General features: G+C 44.3%; 1 protein-coding gene across 3 annotated transcripts; it reads left to right on the forward strand.

Moving 5' to 3' along the window:
- The first annotated feature begins 3,870 nt into the window (after positions 1-3,870).
- On the forward strand, positions 3,871-7,647 carry LOC150044742 (uncharacterized). Of its 3 annotated transcripts, none has more exons than XM_090320953.1 (5): positions 3,871-4,104; positions 4,290-4,483; positions 5,377-5,418; positions 6,359-6,579; positions 6,855-7,647. In XM_090320953.1, exons 1-5 carry the CDS (start codon positions 3,937-3,939, stop codon positions 7,523-7,525), a joined length of 1,296 nt encoding a protein of 431 aa, XP_090177079.1. In that variant the 5' UTR covers positions 3,871-3,936; the 3' UTR covers positions 7,526-7,647. The 3 variants fall into 3 exon arrangements, with proteins under 3 accessions (XP_090177079.1, XP_090177080.1, XP_090177081.1); XM_090320954.1 differs by having other exon boundaries at positions 6,359-6,534; XM_090320955.1 differs by having other exon boundaries at positions 4,290-4,398.
- Positions 7,648-18,467: the final 10,820 nt, after the last annotated feature.

The raw sequence follows: 18,467 nt of genomic DNA on the forward strand, positions 1-18,467 counted from the left end.
GTACACACTTTTGGGGATATATTGTGTGTGGGGGGGTGTTTGTATCTCTATGTCTGTGTACACAAGTCGTTTAGCTTGAAGTTGCAGCAGAAGCACTCCTTTAGCATCTTTGCTCAATGCTAATGATTCCCACTTGAGCCCCAGCTTTACTCCTGGTTTCTTTGGTGGGTAAAGACAAGAGTCTTAAGTATTTGGTTTTGGATGAGTAAGTCCAAAATGACTTCAGTGCTTCCTTTATATTTAAACACTCACTGATGGTGAGTCACTTGTGATTTAGTGACACTTAGCCTGTTCTTTTGTTCTGCTGAAAGATTTAATAAAACACCAGTGTTCATAAAGTGAAGGACCTGTGTTTTCTCACTGTTATGGATGTGAAGTTAACTAGAGGATGAATATATTTCTACCACCAATAATTATTCTTTTAACTAGGTCCCTTCAGAATTTTGTACCCCAAAACAACTAAGAGATAGATTTGTTAAACTTACAGTAGTGAAAAACTTAAAAGCATGGCTGGGCGTGGTGGCAACTCAGCAGGCTGAGATGAGGATCAAGGTTCAAAGCCAGCCCAGGCACAAAAGGACCTGAAAATCTTATCCCCAGTTAACCTCTAGAAAATGGGAAGTGGGGCTTGGATGAAGGGTTGTTCCTTGAGCTGAAGACCTCAGGGCCAACCCCAGGCCTAGAATAGGGTGATAGCCTTGAGCTGAAAACCTCAGTGACAGGGCCCAGGCCAAAATCAAGTCCCATGACCCCCCTCCTCCCTCCCCAATAAAAATTAGAAACATGGAAAAGATGAGGAACAGCAGCTAGTTAGAAGATGATTGTGGAAATCCAATGGATGTGAACTGGATGTTTAACCTACTAGTGGAGTGTTTTCCTAGCATGCACAAAGACCCAGATTTGAGTACTCAGTGCCACATACATAGAAAAAGCTGGAAGTGGAGCGGTGGCTCAAGTGGTAGAGTTCTGGCCATGAGAAAGTCCAAGGACAGACTCAGGCCCTAAGTTCAAGCTCCAGGACTGGCAAAAAAAAAAATCCAAGGGATGAGAGAGACAACTAGATATAGGGAGAAATGGGGTAGGTATTTGAAGTACAGTATTATGTTCCACGTTCTCATTCTGCAATGACTGCATATACAAAGCCAGATTGCATGTTTCTTTGTCATGAGGACAGTCTCGTGGATGGTTATGGATGATAAGACGTTAAGCTAACATACTGAAAGATATCGAGCAATTGCACAAAAGAATCATGCATTTCTATTTCCCCTTCTTGACTGCTCACTTGTTCAATCCACCACGCATCTCCTTCTACATTCTCCTGACACTTCAGGTTCCCTTTGCTTTTGCATTTGGAGCCTGTCTCTTCCACTTCTTCTCTGATAGTTTTGTAAGCAACACAGATATGACTCCTCCTGTTGCTCTGACTCTGCTTCGTGTTCTTCGGCTTTCTTAATGAACTGAACTTCATCATCCTCATCTGAGGATTCCATGGGGGCATAGTCTGGTTTCTTTTTTTTCATATATTTTTACTGTAATTAATAGAAGGGTTCTATAATATTCACCAGACAGAAGGTGCATTACCTCCCAAAGGTTGATACCCTTTCTCATGTCTTGGTCCCCATTTTCCTCCCCCCATCCCTATCCATCATCTTGTTTTCCCCCTTCCCTATCCTGTTTCAAATAACTAAATATGCATATATATACACAATATATCAGATAACAAGGGGAAACACTGTAACAATATGAGATATCCAAGGGATAGCAAAAGAGATGAGAGATAACATAGTATATTACGCTCAGTGGGGATAGAAATCTGATGGGACCTTCCAGACTGAGAAACAGTCTCGTGGATTTGTGTTTGGCATCCAGACAAGTGAGTGCATTTCTTAACTGTCAGCCAAGACAGAGGAGGACATGAATAAGTGGACATGAATAAGCATCTGTCAGACCCCTGGATGTGGGCAGGTGGAGAAAACATAGGAATGTAGATACCATGACCGGTAGGGCCAAAAAAAGAAGGGTAAAAGAAGCAAAGAAACCAGGTGCTGGTAGCTCACGCCTGTCATCCTAGCTACTCAGCAGTCTGAGACCCTAGGATCACAGTTCAAAGCCAGCCTAGGACAGAAACTCCATGAGACACTTATCTGCAATGAACTACTGAAAAACATCTGGAATGGGTGCTGTGCCTCAAGTGATAGAGCACTTGCCTTGAGTGAAAGAAGCTAAGTGACAGCACCCAGGCCCAACGTTCAAACCGCAGGGCTGGAAAAAAAAAGTTGCAAATGACAAGGAGGTGGCCAAAAGATAGAGGGACTCTAACTTGACAAACAATAGAATGGTAAGTTGCACTCAGAAGTCTTACACAGAATCTCGAAATCCCTGAGACATATCTATCTACGTATCCTATCTGTTTATCTAAATACATATTCTTTATGCATTTATATATTTGTATAGAGAGACAGATTAATACATGTGGCTATACATGCATACATAGCCAGACACATATGGGTTGGTAGTATAGTTCATGTGAGTTTGTGTGTGTTTCTGTGGATGGGTATCTCTGTTTAAGATAGAATATGTGTAAATATCTTTACAAAACTTTGACAAAATGTAGATAGACATAAGCTGTTGGGGGAATCTGAAAGGACAAGATAATTCACAGGCACCTTTATCCTTATAAATTCCCCAGCAAGTTTTAATTTTTTCATTATTTTCTTTTTCTAATCCAGTACTAAGGATTCCTCTCAAGGACCAGGTGCTGCCAATTACTATTTTTTCTCATGACTGGTACAAGAAGAACTGAATCACAGTTCCACTTTTGGCTTTTTTTTTGTGCTTAAGATAAAGATCTCTATCAGTGACTTTTTTTCCAGGGCTGGCTTCTAACCAGGATCCTCAGATCTCAGCCTACTCTATAGCTACAATTAACAGTATGAGAACCCAGCACTGGGCATATGAGAATTCAGTTCCAATGCACAGGGCAAGAAATTCTGTGACTCTCTCAACTCCAATTAGCTACAATAAGCTAGAAGTGAAAGACCAATACCTTTGACGAAAAGATGCTCAGGGTTATCACATAGGCCCTGAAGTAAGCCCTAAATCCTATACACACCTGTGCATGCACACACTGGCACACATACACACACATGCACACACAATATCTCAGGCAATATTGTATCTTGAATTAATATCCAGAGATTGGACAAAAGCATAGCAAGTTATGAAATCTGTTTTTCTTGTCTATGTTGAGGGAAAGGAATAGGTCACAAGATGCAGAGTGAAGACTACAGAGGCAAATGCTGTGTATGAATAGCTATCCTTTAGAAAGCCCTAGGACAGGGCCGGGAGTTTGGCCTAGTGGTTAAAGTGCTTGCCTAGCATGCATGAAGACCCGGGTTCCATTCCTCGGGACCACATACATGGAAAAAAAAAAACCGGAAGTGGTGCTGAGGCTCAAGTGGTAGAGCTCTAGCCTTGAGAAAATCCAAGGACAGTGCTCAGGCCCTGAGCTCAAGCCTAGGACTGGCAAAAAAAAAATGTGCCAGAGGCAAAATGCTGAGAAGGCACTGTGAAGCAAAATGGCTTGTGCAGGATGAGGGGAATAGTGACAGTTAAGGTTGGATCTTACCTAACAAAGGCTCCTTGAGCCTGAGACCAGGCTAGTACCTAGGCTTAGTTAAAGACGTTGGGATTTTACAAACAAGGCATGCTGTTGACTACATCCACATGTATCTTGTGAGGTGGGAGGGAAGATTCAGCCTCCAGTATGTCTTTGGGGAGGTCTTCTGTGAGCAAGGAGCTTTAGTCATTGGGCCCTGAAAGGTGACCCTACCTTCCTCACAATGGAACAGAATATGGAACCCTGGTAACCAAGCCACAGTAACTGACAACCAGCTCAAGCCAGCTCCCTTGGCCTGTGGCTCAGGAACTAGAAAGATGTTGCTGTGCTGTTGCCAAAGGTCAGGAGACTCGAGTCTCAGGCATGAGAGATATGGATGCCTCGCTAGAAGATGTAGATGCTGGATCAGTGCCAAGCTACAAATCCAGTATATCAGGTCTTTCTCTAGGAAGAAAGCCAGGAAAATCCAGGGCAACTCAGATGAGGTATATTCCTGAGAGGAAACCCATTTGACCCCACCATCCTCCCCACACACTACAACCTTGTGTGCTTTCAAGTGTCTATACTGAGATGACAGTTTGTGTCATTTTCAATCTACTCTCTCCCAATTCCTCAGTGTGAAGTGTGCTCCCATTTCTGTTTGAATGATCCATTGTTTTTGCCACCATAGTGTGACCATGAGTCAGCTCAGACTCTGAATGAGCCTTGTAACGTATGGATCCTGGAGGAAGGCCTGTTGGAGACGCTGCTGATAACGCTGATCCCTGCCTACAAGAAAGGTGATCTCTTTTATGTGGGAAATTTCCTGCACAATTTCAGACAGTGGGGGACAATGGAGCAGTTGCTGGATATTCTCTTGAAAAAGTGAGTGTTCCCCCTCCAAACCCAGGCTTGCTCAGCCCCTCCTGGACCAGCCTTGGAATACGTGGCCCTTCTCTGAGCCTGTTTGATTCACTGGGGGGGTCCACAGGGGAGCTTAGCATGATACAAGTGCACAAGCTGACTACTTTATTAAGACTGGGCCACCATGCCATTTCATTTCCCTCACAAGCTACTGGAGTCTCAGCAGTGTGCTTACTGACAAGATGGATGACAGGCATGAGTGAGTGGCACCCAGTTGCAGCCCCCACCTCGGTGAGGTCCTATGAAATCCCATTTTCCAGTAGGAAATAAGGTTTCAGTAGCAATGGCCGAGGCCTGTGAAGTACTGGAGACAGAGGAAAGGCTGGGGGCTGAATCACTTCTGAGTCATCAGGTAGGGATTATGTTAGCTTTGCCTGTTAGAACCTCAAAGCACTTACATGTTGGTGTGTAGTCCAGTCCTGCCACTTGAACTCAGGCCCTGAGTGTCATCCCTTTGGTGTTCAAAAATCAGCACTGTACCATTTGAGTTATAGGTCACGTTCTGGCTTTTTGCTGCTTAATTGAACACAAGTGCTTCTAGACTTTTACTCACTAGAGTGGCTTCCAACTGTGATCCTCAGATCTCAGCCTACTGAGTGGCTAAGATTAGAGGCATGAGCATTGACTTCTTTATTTAGAGCATTTATTTAATTAGAGCATTTACTTATTTAGAGGTGCGCTTTGGACAGATGCATAGAGGCCTCTTAGCAGAATTTTCATGGAACTGTATAGACATATGTCACTTGGGTAGTTTTATATTCCTGCCTGGGATTTAGCTAGCCCTGTACTTGTCATGTTCGCTCCATATTGGAAAACCATAGAGTTGACTTCCTTCTCTTCTTCCATCGCTACAGATCCATCCACCGTAGTTGGGAGGAAGATGAGCAAGTAAAGAAGTAAGTGGACTTACACAGAAATAAAAGATTTGTCATGTAAAACTGGGTATAATTTTTTTATTGGTCATGAGACTTAAACTCTGGGCCTGGGTGGTGTCAATGAGCTCTTCATCTCAAAGCTATCACTCTATCCCTTGAACCATAGCATTAATTCAGGATTTTCTGGTGGATAATCGGAGATAAAGTTCCCACAGTCTTTTGTGCCTAAGCTGGCTGTGACCCTCCTTCCTCAGATCTCAAACTCTTGAGTAGTTAGACTTGCAGTCATGAGCCAGCAAGCCTGCCTAAAAATATTGGGTATTTTTGAGGCATCTAATCAAAGCACAAGTTTCTTGTTTGCACATCACTTATGATTTCTATCAGGTCTTGAGGTTGGGACTTAAGTGGATGTTAGATAACACAGTTTGAGGGCCCCCAAGGTTTGGCCTAGTGGTAGAGTGCTTGCCTAGCATGCACCAAGGCGCAGTTTCGATTGCTAGGTAGCACATCCATAGAAAAAAATAAAAAGCTGGAAGTAGTGCTGTGCCTCAAGTGGCAGAGTGCTAGCTTTGAGGAAAAAGCCCAAGGACACTGGTCAGTGCCGTAAGTCCAAGTCCCAAGACTGCCAAAAAAAATACATAACAGAGTTGTGGGTGTGATTGTGAGTGTGGACACTCATGAATTACAGCTAGGGCTGTGTGCAGAAAGTCAGATCCTGTGGGGAAACAACCTTCTCCTTGCCTATGACTGAGCATTTTTGAGGACTGTCTCTCAGAAGCTTCTGGAAACAGCGTGTAAAAGTCATCCTGTTCTCGGGTGTCTCTTTCCTCCTGCCAGCACACAAGTGCACATCTCTGCAGGATAGCCACAGCATTAGAGTCCTGCAAGAAAGGGGCTTTGGTAGAAGACTCAGGATGGAGAGAGAAGGGGCTCACTTTCCTTCTCCCCAATGTGCCCGCAGCATCGTGTGTTCCATGTTCATGATGTGGATGGACTTCTACCCCAGTGATTTCTATGAGGTCAAGAACTGCCACACCCTGACACGACTCAAGCTCTACATGAAGCTCCACATGCCGGCCTCGGAGCTGCTCTTCCGCTTACACATCCTTTTTGACCAGCTGGAGGAATGCGCGACCAGTAAGACCAAGAAAAAGAAGTCCTGGTGTGGGCGCCTCAGAGCCTGTGAGTAGGAAGCCCAGCTGGTCTAGGTACTGGTGGGCCCTTACTTGTACCCAGCTTGGCAAAATGCCCTTTATGGGTGGTGTTGGCCAGGTAATGTCCGTTCTCTGTTTGAAAGGACTCGGGCATAAGCACTCATTAGAAAAACCCTACATCTCCTCACTGTTCAGTCCAAACTCCAATTCTACAGCTTCCTCCATTAGAGCCTCATGGAAGTTGAGTGACACTTCCACTTGCAGAGTCCACTCTAAGAATCCTGTACCTATTTCCATTCTTAGGTTTGGGTCACCGTAGAAGAGCTTCTCCTGAACTCCAGATGAAAAACCCACCAGTGGAGCTGGTGACTGATGGACATGGAGAATCATCACTGCACTCCAGAAAGCATGGGCCTTCTGTAGAAAACACCAAACAGATTTGGAGTCCTGTGGTGGATATACCTTGTGCTCTGAACGCCATGTGTGACACAGTTGAACCCACAGATACTTTGGCGGAAGAGAAAGAGCAGCCAGAATTCACAGTCTACCCAGAGTCAGTCCACGTGAGTCAGAGCGACACTCCACTTACTGTGCAGGCTAAAGAGCCACATGCTGGGCTCATGGAAAATGTCCCCAGCTTATGTGTGGGGGAAGGAGCAAGTGCAGTCTCAATGCTAGATTCACTGGAGGAAAATGAATTGATCCTCACAGAATATCCAGACCCATCTGTCTCACCACAGGAGAACCAATCTCCAGTCGACAACCTAGAATCCATCCCCCTCTTAACTCAGGAAGGACATTCTGTTTCTCTTGAGGAGGGAGACACTTCTGAAGACTCTGAGGTAGAATTACTGCCTGAAGGCAACTTGGAGGCCAGTCTGGATTTAGAGCTTCCCTGTCCCCTTCCTAAAAAGATATCTCTTTATCTTGCTCTCATGATTGTTGTCAAGTGTTCATTGTATTTCCTTTTCTAAGTATTAAATGCTCATTGTTAATATTATGGTGTACAGTTCATCAGTCCTTATTATACTATGTTTTACTTTCAACCTACAATCTGATGCCCCAGACACATGGGTCATGGGTGTGGTAAAATCCAGACGGGTGGGAGGGTGGGAGGGAAATGGGGACTATGTCATTAGAAAGGGTATCAATGTTTGTAAAATTACGCACCTTCTTCTGGTGAATATAATGTAACCCTTCTATTAAGCACAATAAAAAATATTTAAAAAAATAAAATATTAGACCTTTTACAAGAGTTTACACAATAAAAAAAAAACCAACTGGCCTGGACCTGTACAAGATAACCTTACTGGATATACAGGGAACTATGAAATGCATGGAATTGCAGGGAATCAAGGCCGGTCCTCCTTGGAGAGACAGGTTGGCTACCAAAGCTTAAGGACAGAGCAGATGCCTGTCAATTGGGAGAAATGCCAGAGTAACTGAAGTAATATGTGGGACTCTGTTATGTGAGTTCAAGTCTGTTTATGTATCCATTGTTCTTTGTACAAATATCTAAGAAAATTAAAACTCCACAGTAGCATCAAAAATCTACTTTGGCCTTGAGTGTGGCCTAGTCGTAGAGTGCTTGCCTACTATACAAGAAGCCCTTGAGTCAATGCCTCAGCACTGCATACACAGAAAAAGCCAGATGAGCCACTGTGGCTCAAGTGTCAGAGCACCAGCCTTGAACAAAAAGTGGACAAGGACAATTCCTGGTTCCTCAGTTCAAGCCCCAGGACTAGCCAAATAAGAATTCATACCATTTTCTGCATATTTTGAAATAGATCTAATTTATCTAACCCTACTTCTTTTGTGCCAGTTCAGGGTTTGTGCCACAAAGCCAAACTCCTGGCTTCAAACCTTACTATTTTTTACTCATTTAATTTTTTTACATAATCACATTTCATGCTGTCTTCATGAATACCATAAAGCATATGCTTAGTATAATATAATGGTAAAGGTAAAACTTAAGAAATTAATAACTAAAATTTCTTTACTTTTTATTTTTATTAGTATTATACCATTAGTACAATTTTATGAGAAAAGTTACCTAGAATGTTTATTTTAGAGTCAAATAATCCATTTTGATAAATGATATCAGCCTATATCATTTATTTCAACACGTTTCAAACTATTGTTTTCAATAATTAAAATACAAATATATTTGTTATAAATGAACATTATGTATTGGGGGAGGGGCTTTGGGGGGAAGGGAAAGGGAGAAAAGGAGGGAGGGGGTAACAGTGTTTACAAGAAATGTACTCATTACATATATAACAGCAATCTCTTTGTATATCACCTTGACAACAAAATCAAAAAGTATAAAAATTTTAAAAGTCTACATCGGGGAGAATTTTTTTTTGCCAATCCTGAGCACAGTCCTTGTTTTTGTTTTTGTCTTTTCTTAAGTCTAAAGCTCTATCACATGTGCCACAGCACCACTTTTGGCTTTTCTATGTATATTGTACTGAGGAATCGAACAGGAGTCTGCGTTCATGGTAGGCAAGAACTCTTCCACTAGGCTAAACTCACAGCCCCAGTGGGAAGGAAATTTTTGACAAAATATGTAGGAAATATGTACACTGAGAAGGAAAACCATCAACAGAAGAAATGATATTTACATAGATGGATAAACACATGCCAGTATCATGGCACATCTCCATAATTCTAGCCTCAAGAGTGGCCTGTTTGGGCCAGGAGTTTGCCGGCTCAAGTGGTAGAGTGCTATCCTTTAGAAAGCCCTAGGACAGGGCCGGGAGTTTGGCCTAGTGGTTAAAGTGCTTGCCTAGCATGCATGAAGACCCGGGTTCGATTCCTCAGTACCACATACATAGAAAAAAGCCGGAAGTGGTGCTGAGGCTCAAGTGGTAGAGCTCTAGCCTTAAGAAAGTCCAAGGATGGTGCTCAAGCCCTGAGCTCAAGCCCCATGGCTGACAAAGAAAAGAAAAGAAAGTCCTATTCAAGGCTGGAGTGTGGGCTAGTGGTAGTTTGCTTGCCAAGCATGCACAAAGCCCTGGGTTCAATTTCTCTGTATCACATATACAAAAAAAAGCTGGAGGTGATCTCAGAAGGCTGAGATCAGAGGATCACAGAGATCACAGTTCAAAGCCAGCCCAGGCACTAAACTCCATGAAACTGTTACTTCTAATAAGCACCAGAAAACCAGAATTGGCTGAAGAGCCCAGGGACATTGCCCAGGCTCAAAATTCAGGTCCCACATCCGCAAAACAGAGAGAGAGAGAGAGAGAGAGAGAGAGAGAGAGAGAGAGAGAGAGAGAGAGAGAGAGAGAGAGAGAGGGAGAGGCAGGCCCAAAATGTAGATTTATAAAAGTTAAAAAACAAAAATTAAGTAGGGATATCAAGGCTTGTGAAGTAGTATATTCTCTCTGGTGAATATAATGTAACCCATTAATTATAATAAAAAAGTAAAAAAATTAAATGGCTATGTGTGTTTTCTTGTACTCTGTAGACTTCAGTTAGATTGTGTTGGGAAACACAATAGGAATCATTTTAAAACAAGGTTTCCATATTAGTTGTGGGTTTTTGTACATCACAAGAATATTTTCTGCCACGTGCTGAAGACTCATCTCTGGAATCCTAGCTACTCAGGAGCCTGAGATCAGAGGATCATAGTTCAAAGCCAGCCTGGGCAAAGTCCATGAGACTCTTTATCTCTTATTAACCACTAAAATACCAGAAGTGGTGCTATGGCTCAAATTGGGAGAGCACTAGCCTTAAGCTGACGAGCTCAGGGATAGCAGCCAGGTCTAGAGTTCACTAGCACAACGATGTTCATTTACCAGAGCAAAGATATGGAACCAGCCCAGATGCCCCTCAGTGGATGAGTAGATCAACAAGACCTGGTATTTATACACAATGGAATTCTATGCTGCTGTCAGAAAGAATGACACTGCCCCATTTGTAAGGAAATGTAAAGACTTAGAAAAAATCATATTAAGTGAAGTAAGCCAGACTCAAAGGAACATAGGCTCAAAGGTTTCCCTCATTTGTCCTAATCAGTAGAAACCATGTGCTCTCCTAGCAGAGATTTGCAATAGAACAAAACCTAGATACATAAGGCCATATAGAATATGATAAATGAAGAAACCTCCAGGATATAGAAACAAAAGCCATATAATGAGTGATGGTTGTCTTTAATGTACTATGTTATCTCTCATCTCTTTTGCTATCCCTTGGTTATCTCATATTATGATAGTATTTCACCTGGTAATTTGAAGTCGGATAGGGAAGGGATGGGGGTGGGGGAGGGAAATGGGGACCAAGACATGAGACAGGGTATCAACACCAAGCACCTTCTATCGGTGAATGTAATGTAATCCTTCTAATAATTACAATAAAACTATATGAAGAAAAAGATACCCTGTAGATTGAGAGGAGCCTTTTGCACTTGTAGATAATTAAAGACCTAATACCCGGATTGTACAAAGAAGTCAAGAAATGCAAGAGGCTAAGCGTTAACTACCCCATTAACAAAGTCAAGTAGAGACTACTTTGTGTATGTGTGTGTGTGTCACTCATGGGGCTTGAACTCTGGGCCTGGGAGCTGTCCCAACAAAAGCAGCACCAGGCTCGCCTGAGCCAGAGAGCACCCATTCCTCCCAACAACCCAACCAGGGCACTTTCTCACCTGGGCTCAGCTGGGGAGGCGCGGGATGCACCATCGCCGAGCAGGAGGTGGAAGATCGGATGTTGGAGTCCCCGAGTCACACCCAGATGAACTGGAACCTTCCACAAGAAGGCGAAAGCATAACTTAGGAAGTGGAGAAGAAGGAACCTCGAGCACATTGGCTCCACGGTGCCCAACATTGGCGTTGGCAGCGGTGACTCCGCATTCTCCCCCCCCCCAGCAGCGAGTTGGTGGTAGCGTCCAATTCCCTGGAAGTGAGCAGCAGAAGTGAGCTGGAAGTGCCTGGGAGTCAGAGCCAGGGCTGGGCCGCCTCCACTTTCCTCGACGCCCCTCGGCCCACGGTTGTGGACCGGCTCCACCCTGCAGCAAGAAAAGGCAAGGCCGGCCGCCGTGAAGCAGCAGAAGGAGAAGCAGCTTCAGCAGGGGTGGCTCTGGGACTGGTGGCCCTGGTTTTCCCGTCCTACGTGGGGCTGTGGGCTCTGCACCATGAGCAGCAGCCCCACTGGGATCAGGGGCCACGCTGGTCCCCCTGGCCAGACAGGTGAGTGACTTGGGGTGGGGGGGCCAGGGATGCTCCATCCTCCTCCCGGACAATGGTTTTACTGCAAACCTGCAGCTCATTCTTCCCCGCCTCGTGTCTGTGTCCTCAAAGACGACTCTGCAAGGGTCAGCGCTTCTTCCCATTACTATTACTATTGTTGTTATTATTAATGCCAGATGGGGTAAATTGAGGCACCTAGGGCAGAGATTTATCCACTCGACTGAGTTAGAATTAGAACCCAGGGCCCTTGATACCCCATCCAGAACTCTTGCTTCCAATTTCCAGACTTTCTTTCCAGTCTTCCTTGTTCTGTTGCCCACTCCTGTCCCCTGACCTGCTCAAGTACTCTCATTCTGGGAAGAACGGGGTCTGCATGTCTGTATCCAGCGTGTGATGCCCTGGGTAGGGCTGGTTCCCTCTTCACCTCTGTTCCCCACCATCACCCCCACCTGCCGATCCTGGTATTTCTTCTCAGGCAGTCTCCTTTGAAAATTACCTGCTCCCCTGACCCTCTGCAGCTTTCCCCTTACTATTTCTGTGTCGAGTCCTGTGGATTCCTTGGGGAGTGAGTGCTATGATCTTCTTGGAACTTCAGATCCCCTGGCTGGAGTGAAAGATGAATTTCTGGTTCTTCAGGAACTTGTCACTTTTGACTTTCCAGGAGTACAGTGGTGTCCGAGTGGTGGGATCCCCCAAGACGTTCCAGTTTCAGTTCCCTGAGGGTAGAATGCCCCATGCCTTCGTTCCCCTCTCTGAACTGATGGGACATGGTTGGTTTTATTTTGTTGCCACTTCTGGGCCTTGAACTGAGGGCCTGAACACTGTCCTTGGGCTTTCTCAAGGCTAGAGCTCTACCACTTGAGCCCCAGCACCACTGCCAGCATTTTTCTATGTATGTGGTAGTGAGGAATTGAAGCCCGGTCTTTGTATTTCTTGTGCTACAAACTGACCATAATCACATACATGATCATGGTCAGAATTGTGCCTCTTTGAAACTCATTCATAAACCTGCACATGTGTACATGCATTTGTACTAAATTAGTATTTTCTTCCTTCATGTGTGTATGAGTATTCAGATCCTGGGTCTTGAGCTCAGGACCTGTGTGCTGCCCTTTAGAAATTTTCACTCATGGCTGGCACCCAACTTCTGGCTTTTTGGTGGTTCATTGGAGATAAAAGTCTTATAGCATTAACTGCCTGGTCAGGCTTAGAACTAGGATTCTCAGATCTCAGTCCCTTGTGTGAACCACTGGCACCTGGCTTGGACTAGCATTTTCCTGCTCCATCACATCACTCCAAATCTCTCATCTTGTAGCAAGTATATGGCATGCTGGAATTGCTTTATATAGTGGGACATTTCAGATTTGTTTATGGGGTTGTGTATCAGGTTATACTTGACTGAGTATTGGCTGTCCTCAAGGAAAGAGGCTGACTTTGAGATTGATGGTTTTCTTTGCTCCTCAGTATCAGGCTGTTATCTGTTTTGGTATGTAGAGCACAGAGGGTTCTTTGTCACAGAGCTAATCAGTAGGGGAGTAGCAATTCTACCTAGTTGCTGCAAACTGCCAGCAGGAGTCAGCTTCATTTTTATATATGTATATTTTTGTGAATCATGGGGCTTGAGATCTGGGCCTGGGTGCTGTCCCTGAGCTCTTCAGCTCAAGGCTACCACCCTACCCCTGAGCCTGGGGTTGTCCCTGAGCTCTTCAACTCAAGGCTACCATCGTACCCCTGGAGCCACAATCCCACTTCCTGTTTTCTAGTGCTTAATTAGATATGAGAGTCTCACAGTCTGTGCCTGAGCCTGGTTTTGAACCTGATCCACAGATCTCAACCTCAACCTCCTGAGTATCTAGGATTACAGGCGTGAGCCCCCACACCCAGCTTTATGGTAAATCTTTACTGTTCAGAAACTGAAGAACATTAGAACACTTCTTTCCTAAACCCCAGGTTCAAATCCTGATAGCCAGCCTAACCTTTCTACCCTCTATATCTTATGTGTGTATTTCTTTCTTGAAATTTCTTTCCTCAAGGGGTCTGGATGCCAGGACTGTCACCTCAGCACTTTGTTGATTTGCTGCGTGTGTTCATCATCAACCATCTCTGTCTCTAGACCTTAATTTCTCTATCTGTAGACTATGATTAATGGAGAGAAGAGCCATTAGTGCCCAGGCTGGCTTTGAACCTTCATCTTCAGATCTCAGCCTTCTGAGTAGCCAGGATTACAGATGTGAGCCATTGTGCCTGGCTATCATTTTTTTTTCTTTTTGTGGGTCTTGGGCTTGATGTGGCCTGGGCACTATCCCTGAGCTCTTCAGCTCAAGACTACCAACCTACTCTTGAGCCAAGCCCCACATCCCATTTTCTAGAGATTAACTGTGATTGCTACAGTGATCCTAGACTGGTACTGACTCATCCTGGCAGAACCCTTCTCTGCTGGCACTTTAGGGGTCTCAGAGTCTGTCAGCACAGAATAGGTACTGAAAATCTCACCGCTGTCTTTCACTAAAACCTTGCTACAAGGAGCCAGTGGCTCATGCGTGTGACCCTAGGTACTTGGTAGGTTAGCAGTTTGAAGATTAGGGGTCAATGCCATTCCAAGGTAGGAAAGTCCTTGAGATGCTTATCTCCTAAAAAGCTAGATGCTAGCCAGACCTGTGGCTCCTGCCTGTAATCCTAGCTATTCAGGAGGCTGAGATCCAAGCATTCAAATTCAAAGCAATCTGGGGCATAAAAGCACCTGATACTCTTATCTCCAGTTAACCTGCAGAAAAGAGAAGTGGACTTGGCTCAAGGGTAGGGTGATAGTCTGGAGCTGAAGTGCACAGGGACAACTCCCAGGTCCAGGAGTAGGGCGGTAGCCTTGTGCTGAAGATCCTAGGCACAGCATCCTGGCTGAGTTCAAGCCCCATGACCCACCAAAAAAAAAGAAGATGCAGATCTGATCTGTGGCTCATGTGGTAGACTGCTAGCCTTGAACAAAAGGTCACCGACAGTACCCAGGCTCTAAATTCAAGTTCTATCACTGGGGCACACACACTAGTGGCCTAGGACCTGAATCATTTCCTCTGTCTATGTAATATGCAACACATGATTCCCAAGAGACAAACAGGCTGGAGGGATTCTGGGGTGTGTCTGTGTCTGTCTTATGTGTTGTTGATATGGTAGGGCTTGAACTCATAGTCTGGGTGCTGTCCTTAAGTTTTCATTGTCAAGGTTGGTACACTCTACCATTTCTGGCTCCTTAGTGGTTTATTGGAGTCTCGCTGATCTTACTGTCCAGGCTGGCTTTGAACTCTAGTCCTTAAGTCACAGGTTTTTCTGTAGCTAAAATTATAGTCATTGACATTAAGGCATAGATTCTCAACCCTTCTAGGTAAATCTGTTTTATGTGAAACTTAGTTTACTCAGTGTGAACTGGTTTAAATAACCCTAGGCCAGTTGAGGCATGTATACCCTCTTCACAGTGCCTGGCTGGTGCTTCAGTACAGCACTATCTAACCCTGCCTGTGATGGCAGTGTTGGGGTTTTCTTTGGCCAGTCCTGGGGTTGAACTCTGGGCCTGAGCACTGTCTTTGGGCTTTCTCAAGGCTAGAGCTCTACCACTTGAGCCACTGAACCCCTTCTGGCTTTTTCTATGTATGTGGTACTGAGGAATTGAACCCGGGTCTTCTGCATGCTGGGCAAGCACTCTATCACTAGGCCAAACTCCCAGCTTGATTAAAGTTTTTGAAAAGAAACTAGGCCATGGCCAGGAGTTTGGCCTAGTGGTAGTGTGCTTGCTTAACATTCAGGAAGACCCGGGTTTGATTCCTTGGTACCTCATACATAGAAAAAAGCTGGACGTGGTGCTGAGGTTCAAGTGGTAGAGCTTTACTCTTGAGAAAGTCCATGGACAGTGCTCAGACCCTGAGCTTATGCCCAAGACTGGCAAAGAAAGAAAGAAAGAAAGAAAGAAAGAAAGAAAGAAAGAAAGAAAGAAAGAAAGAAAGAAAGAAAGAGTGAAGGGAGTTTGGCCTAGTGTTAGAGTGCCTGCCTAGGATGCACAAAGACTCAGGTTCGATTCCTGGGCACTACATACATAGAAAAAGCCAGAAGTGGTGCGGTGGCTCAGGGTAGAACACTAGCCTTGAGGAAAGCCCAAGGACAGTGCTCAGGCCCTGAGCTCAAGCCCCGGACTGGCAAAAAAGAAAAAAAAGGAAAGAAAGAACAGAAGGAAAGAATCTAGGCCAGGTGTTGGTGGCTGACACCTGTCGTCCTTGCTGCTCAGGAGGCTGACATCTGAGGATTGCGGTTTAAAGCCAGCCTGGGCAGGAAGACTATGAGATTTGCATCTCTGATTAACTTCAAAAAAGTTTGAAGTGAAGGTGTGACTCAAGAGTTAGAATTCCAGATTCCAGTCTTGAACAAAATAGCTCAGGAATAGCATCCAGGCCCTGATTTCATGCCCTAGTGCTAGCACAAAATGAAAGAAAGAGCCAGGCTTTTTAATAAAATGTGTTGTACTAAGCAGCAATCTCTGTGGAAAGAGAAAATTTAGAAATATTAATCTCAGCTGGGTGCCGTGGCTCACACCTGTAATCCTAGCTACTCAGGAAGCTGAGATCTGAAGATAAGGGTTCAAAGGCAGCCCGGACATCAAAGGACCTGAGACTTTTTTTTCATATATTTTTTATTGTAATTAGTTGAGGGTTACATTATATTCACCAGATAGAAGGTGCATTACTTCACATACATTGCTACCCTTTCTCATGTCTTGGTCCCCATTTCCCTCCCCCCACCCCTCATCTTGTTTTCCCCCTCCCCTACCCAATTTATATTAGATAACAAAGTGAAATGCTGTAACAATATGAGATAACCAAGGCACCAAAGGACCTGAGATTTTTTTCTCCAGTTAACCTCTAGAAAATGGGAAGGGGGGCTTGGCACAAAGGTAGAGCAGCATCCTTGAGCTCCAGAGCTCAGGGACAGTTCCCAGGCCAAGTTCAAGGCCCATGACCCATAAAAAAAAAAAAAGACAAAGAAAGAAAAGGGGTCTCAGAATCCATCAGCGCAGAATATGTTCTGAAAAATCTCAGCAGCTGTCTTTCACTAAAACCTTATTACAAGGAGGTTGAGGGGGAATGATGGATGGAAGGAGAGAAGGAAGGAAGGAAGGAAGAGAAAGGATGGAAAGGAAGGAAGTGGAGTGGGAGAACGATCTGGACTTCAGTGGCTCACACCTCTAATTCTAGTCAGAAATCCAGAGGTAAAGCTACACGGCTTAAAGTGGTAGAGATCTAGCCTTGATCAAGAAACTCATGGACAGGGCCAGACCCTGTGTTCAAGCCCATGATTGACATAGAGAGAGAAAGGAAGAGAGGGAGGAGTGGGAAGGAAAGAACTGGTTCTTTCTAAGAGTTGAGTAACGTGGAAGCTGCTAGGAATGTGGGAACCTGCTAAGAGCAAGGAGGTGAAACTGAGTTTTTTCACTCAGTCCTTGGCTGGTGCTGAAGGTGAGATTCCACCTACAGAGCCCCTACTCTGCCTTAGTTCTCATCTACTTAATTCTCCATAGGCCCTGGGAAAGAGGTGCTGGCCTCTGCTTCCTTTGTAAAGACTAGGAAACTGAGGCCCTCAAGGAACTCTCCTGGCCAGAAGAAGCAGAGATGGGGTGTCTACTCCCTGAAATAGGAGCCTTTCTATGTCCTTCCTAAAACTTTCCAGTCTGATCTTTCTCCTATGCCATCTTCTGGTGGTCTTCCCTACAACATTATTATAATCAATAAGTTCAGTGAAGTTAGAGGATATAATGTTCATGTAAAAAATAATTGGGGTTGCGAGTTTGGCCTAGGGGTAGACTGCTTGCCTAGCATGCATGAAGACCCAGGATCGATTCTTTGGTCCCACATACATAGAAAAAAGCCAGAAGTGCTGCTGTGGCTCAAATGGTAGAGCTTGAGAAAACCCAAGGACAGTCCTCATGCCCTGAACCCAAACCAAGGACTGGCAAAAATAATAATAATAATAATAATAATAGTAATATAGTAATAATTGAACTTATGTGAGCAATGAACAATTTAAAAATAATGTATGGAGTCAATTCTATTTATACTAGAATAAAAATAAAACATTTAGAAATAAATGTATAAATAATGTAACATTGGACAATGAAAACTAGACTGCACAGCTGGTCTTGGAAGCACCCCAGCTTTTACCTGATCTTCTCTCCTTGCTACTGAGGAATTTACTTTTCCAAAAAGTCATTTTTCTATTTTCCTCTATGTTATTTTAGGTGCTCTCAACTTGAAGTCTGTACATCCAATTATGCCCTACAATCTCCATTTTCATGAGGAATAGCTTAAGTCCACTAAATAGGCAGAACCCATACCCTGGATGACTGAATAGCAGGCATGAAAAATTCCCTACTCTCTCCTTCCAATTATGTTGTATGTAACATCACAATAAACCTTTAAGAGCAAAGCATGGAATCTCACATATAATGAAGGAAGACAAAGGCTCTCTTCCACAGTCTAATGGATAAGGTCTGGGAAGACAAGTGTGAGGTCCCCTTGAAGTGCAATGGAGTTGATGGCGGTGAGGTACCATGCTCCCAGAAACCCCTGTAAGGAAACTTTTCACTAGTTAGTTGAAGAAATTATTAATGGTCTGTGAGCTATGCTCAGTCAGTGCCCAAGCTCTGAGTTCAAGCCACAGCACCAACAGCACAAAACAATACAACAAG

Source organism: Megascapheus bottae, chromosome 29, assembly GCF_031878675.1.
Source record: "Megascapheus bottae isolate mThoBot1 chromosome 29, mThoBot2.hap1, whole genome shotgun sequence".
NCBI lineage: Eukaryota > Metazoa > Chordata > Mammalia > Rodentia > Geomyidae > Megascapheus > Megascapheus bottae.

What these genes read in the sequence shown, in the direction of transcription:
- LOC150044742 (XM_090320953.1), top strand. Translation starts at nt 3,937, where the DNA reads ATGTTGCTGTGCTGTTGCCAAAGGTCAGGAGACTCGAGTCTCAGGCAT. An exon ending in GAAGATGAGCAAGTAAAGAA is followed by an intron (nt 5,419 to 6,358) that starts GTAAGTGGACTT and finishes ATGTGCCCGCAG; the next exon opens with CATCGTGTGTTCCATGTTCA. An exon ending in GTGTGGGCGCCTCAGAGCCT is followed by an intron (nt 6,580 to 6,854) that starts GTGAGTAGGAAG and finishes TTCCATTCTTAG; the next exon opens with GTTTGGGTCACCGTAGAAGA.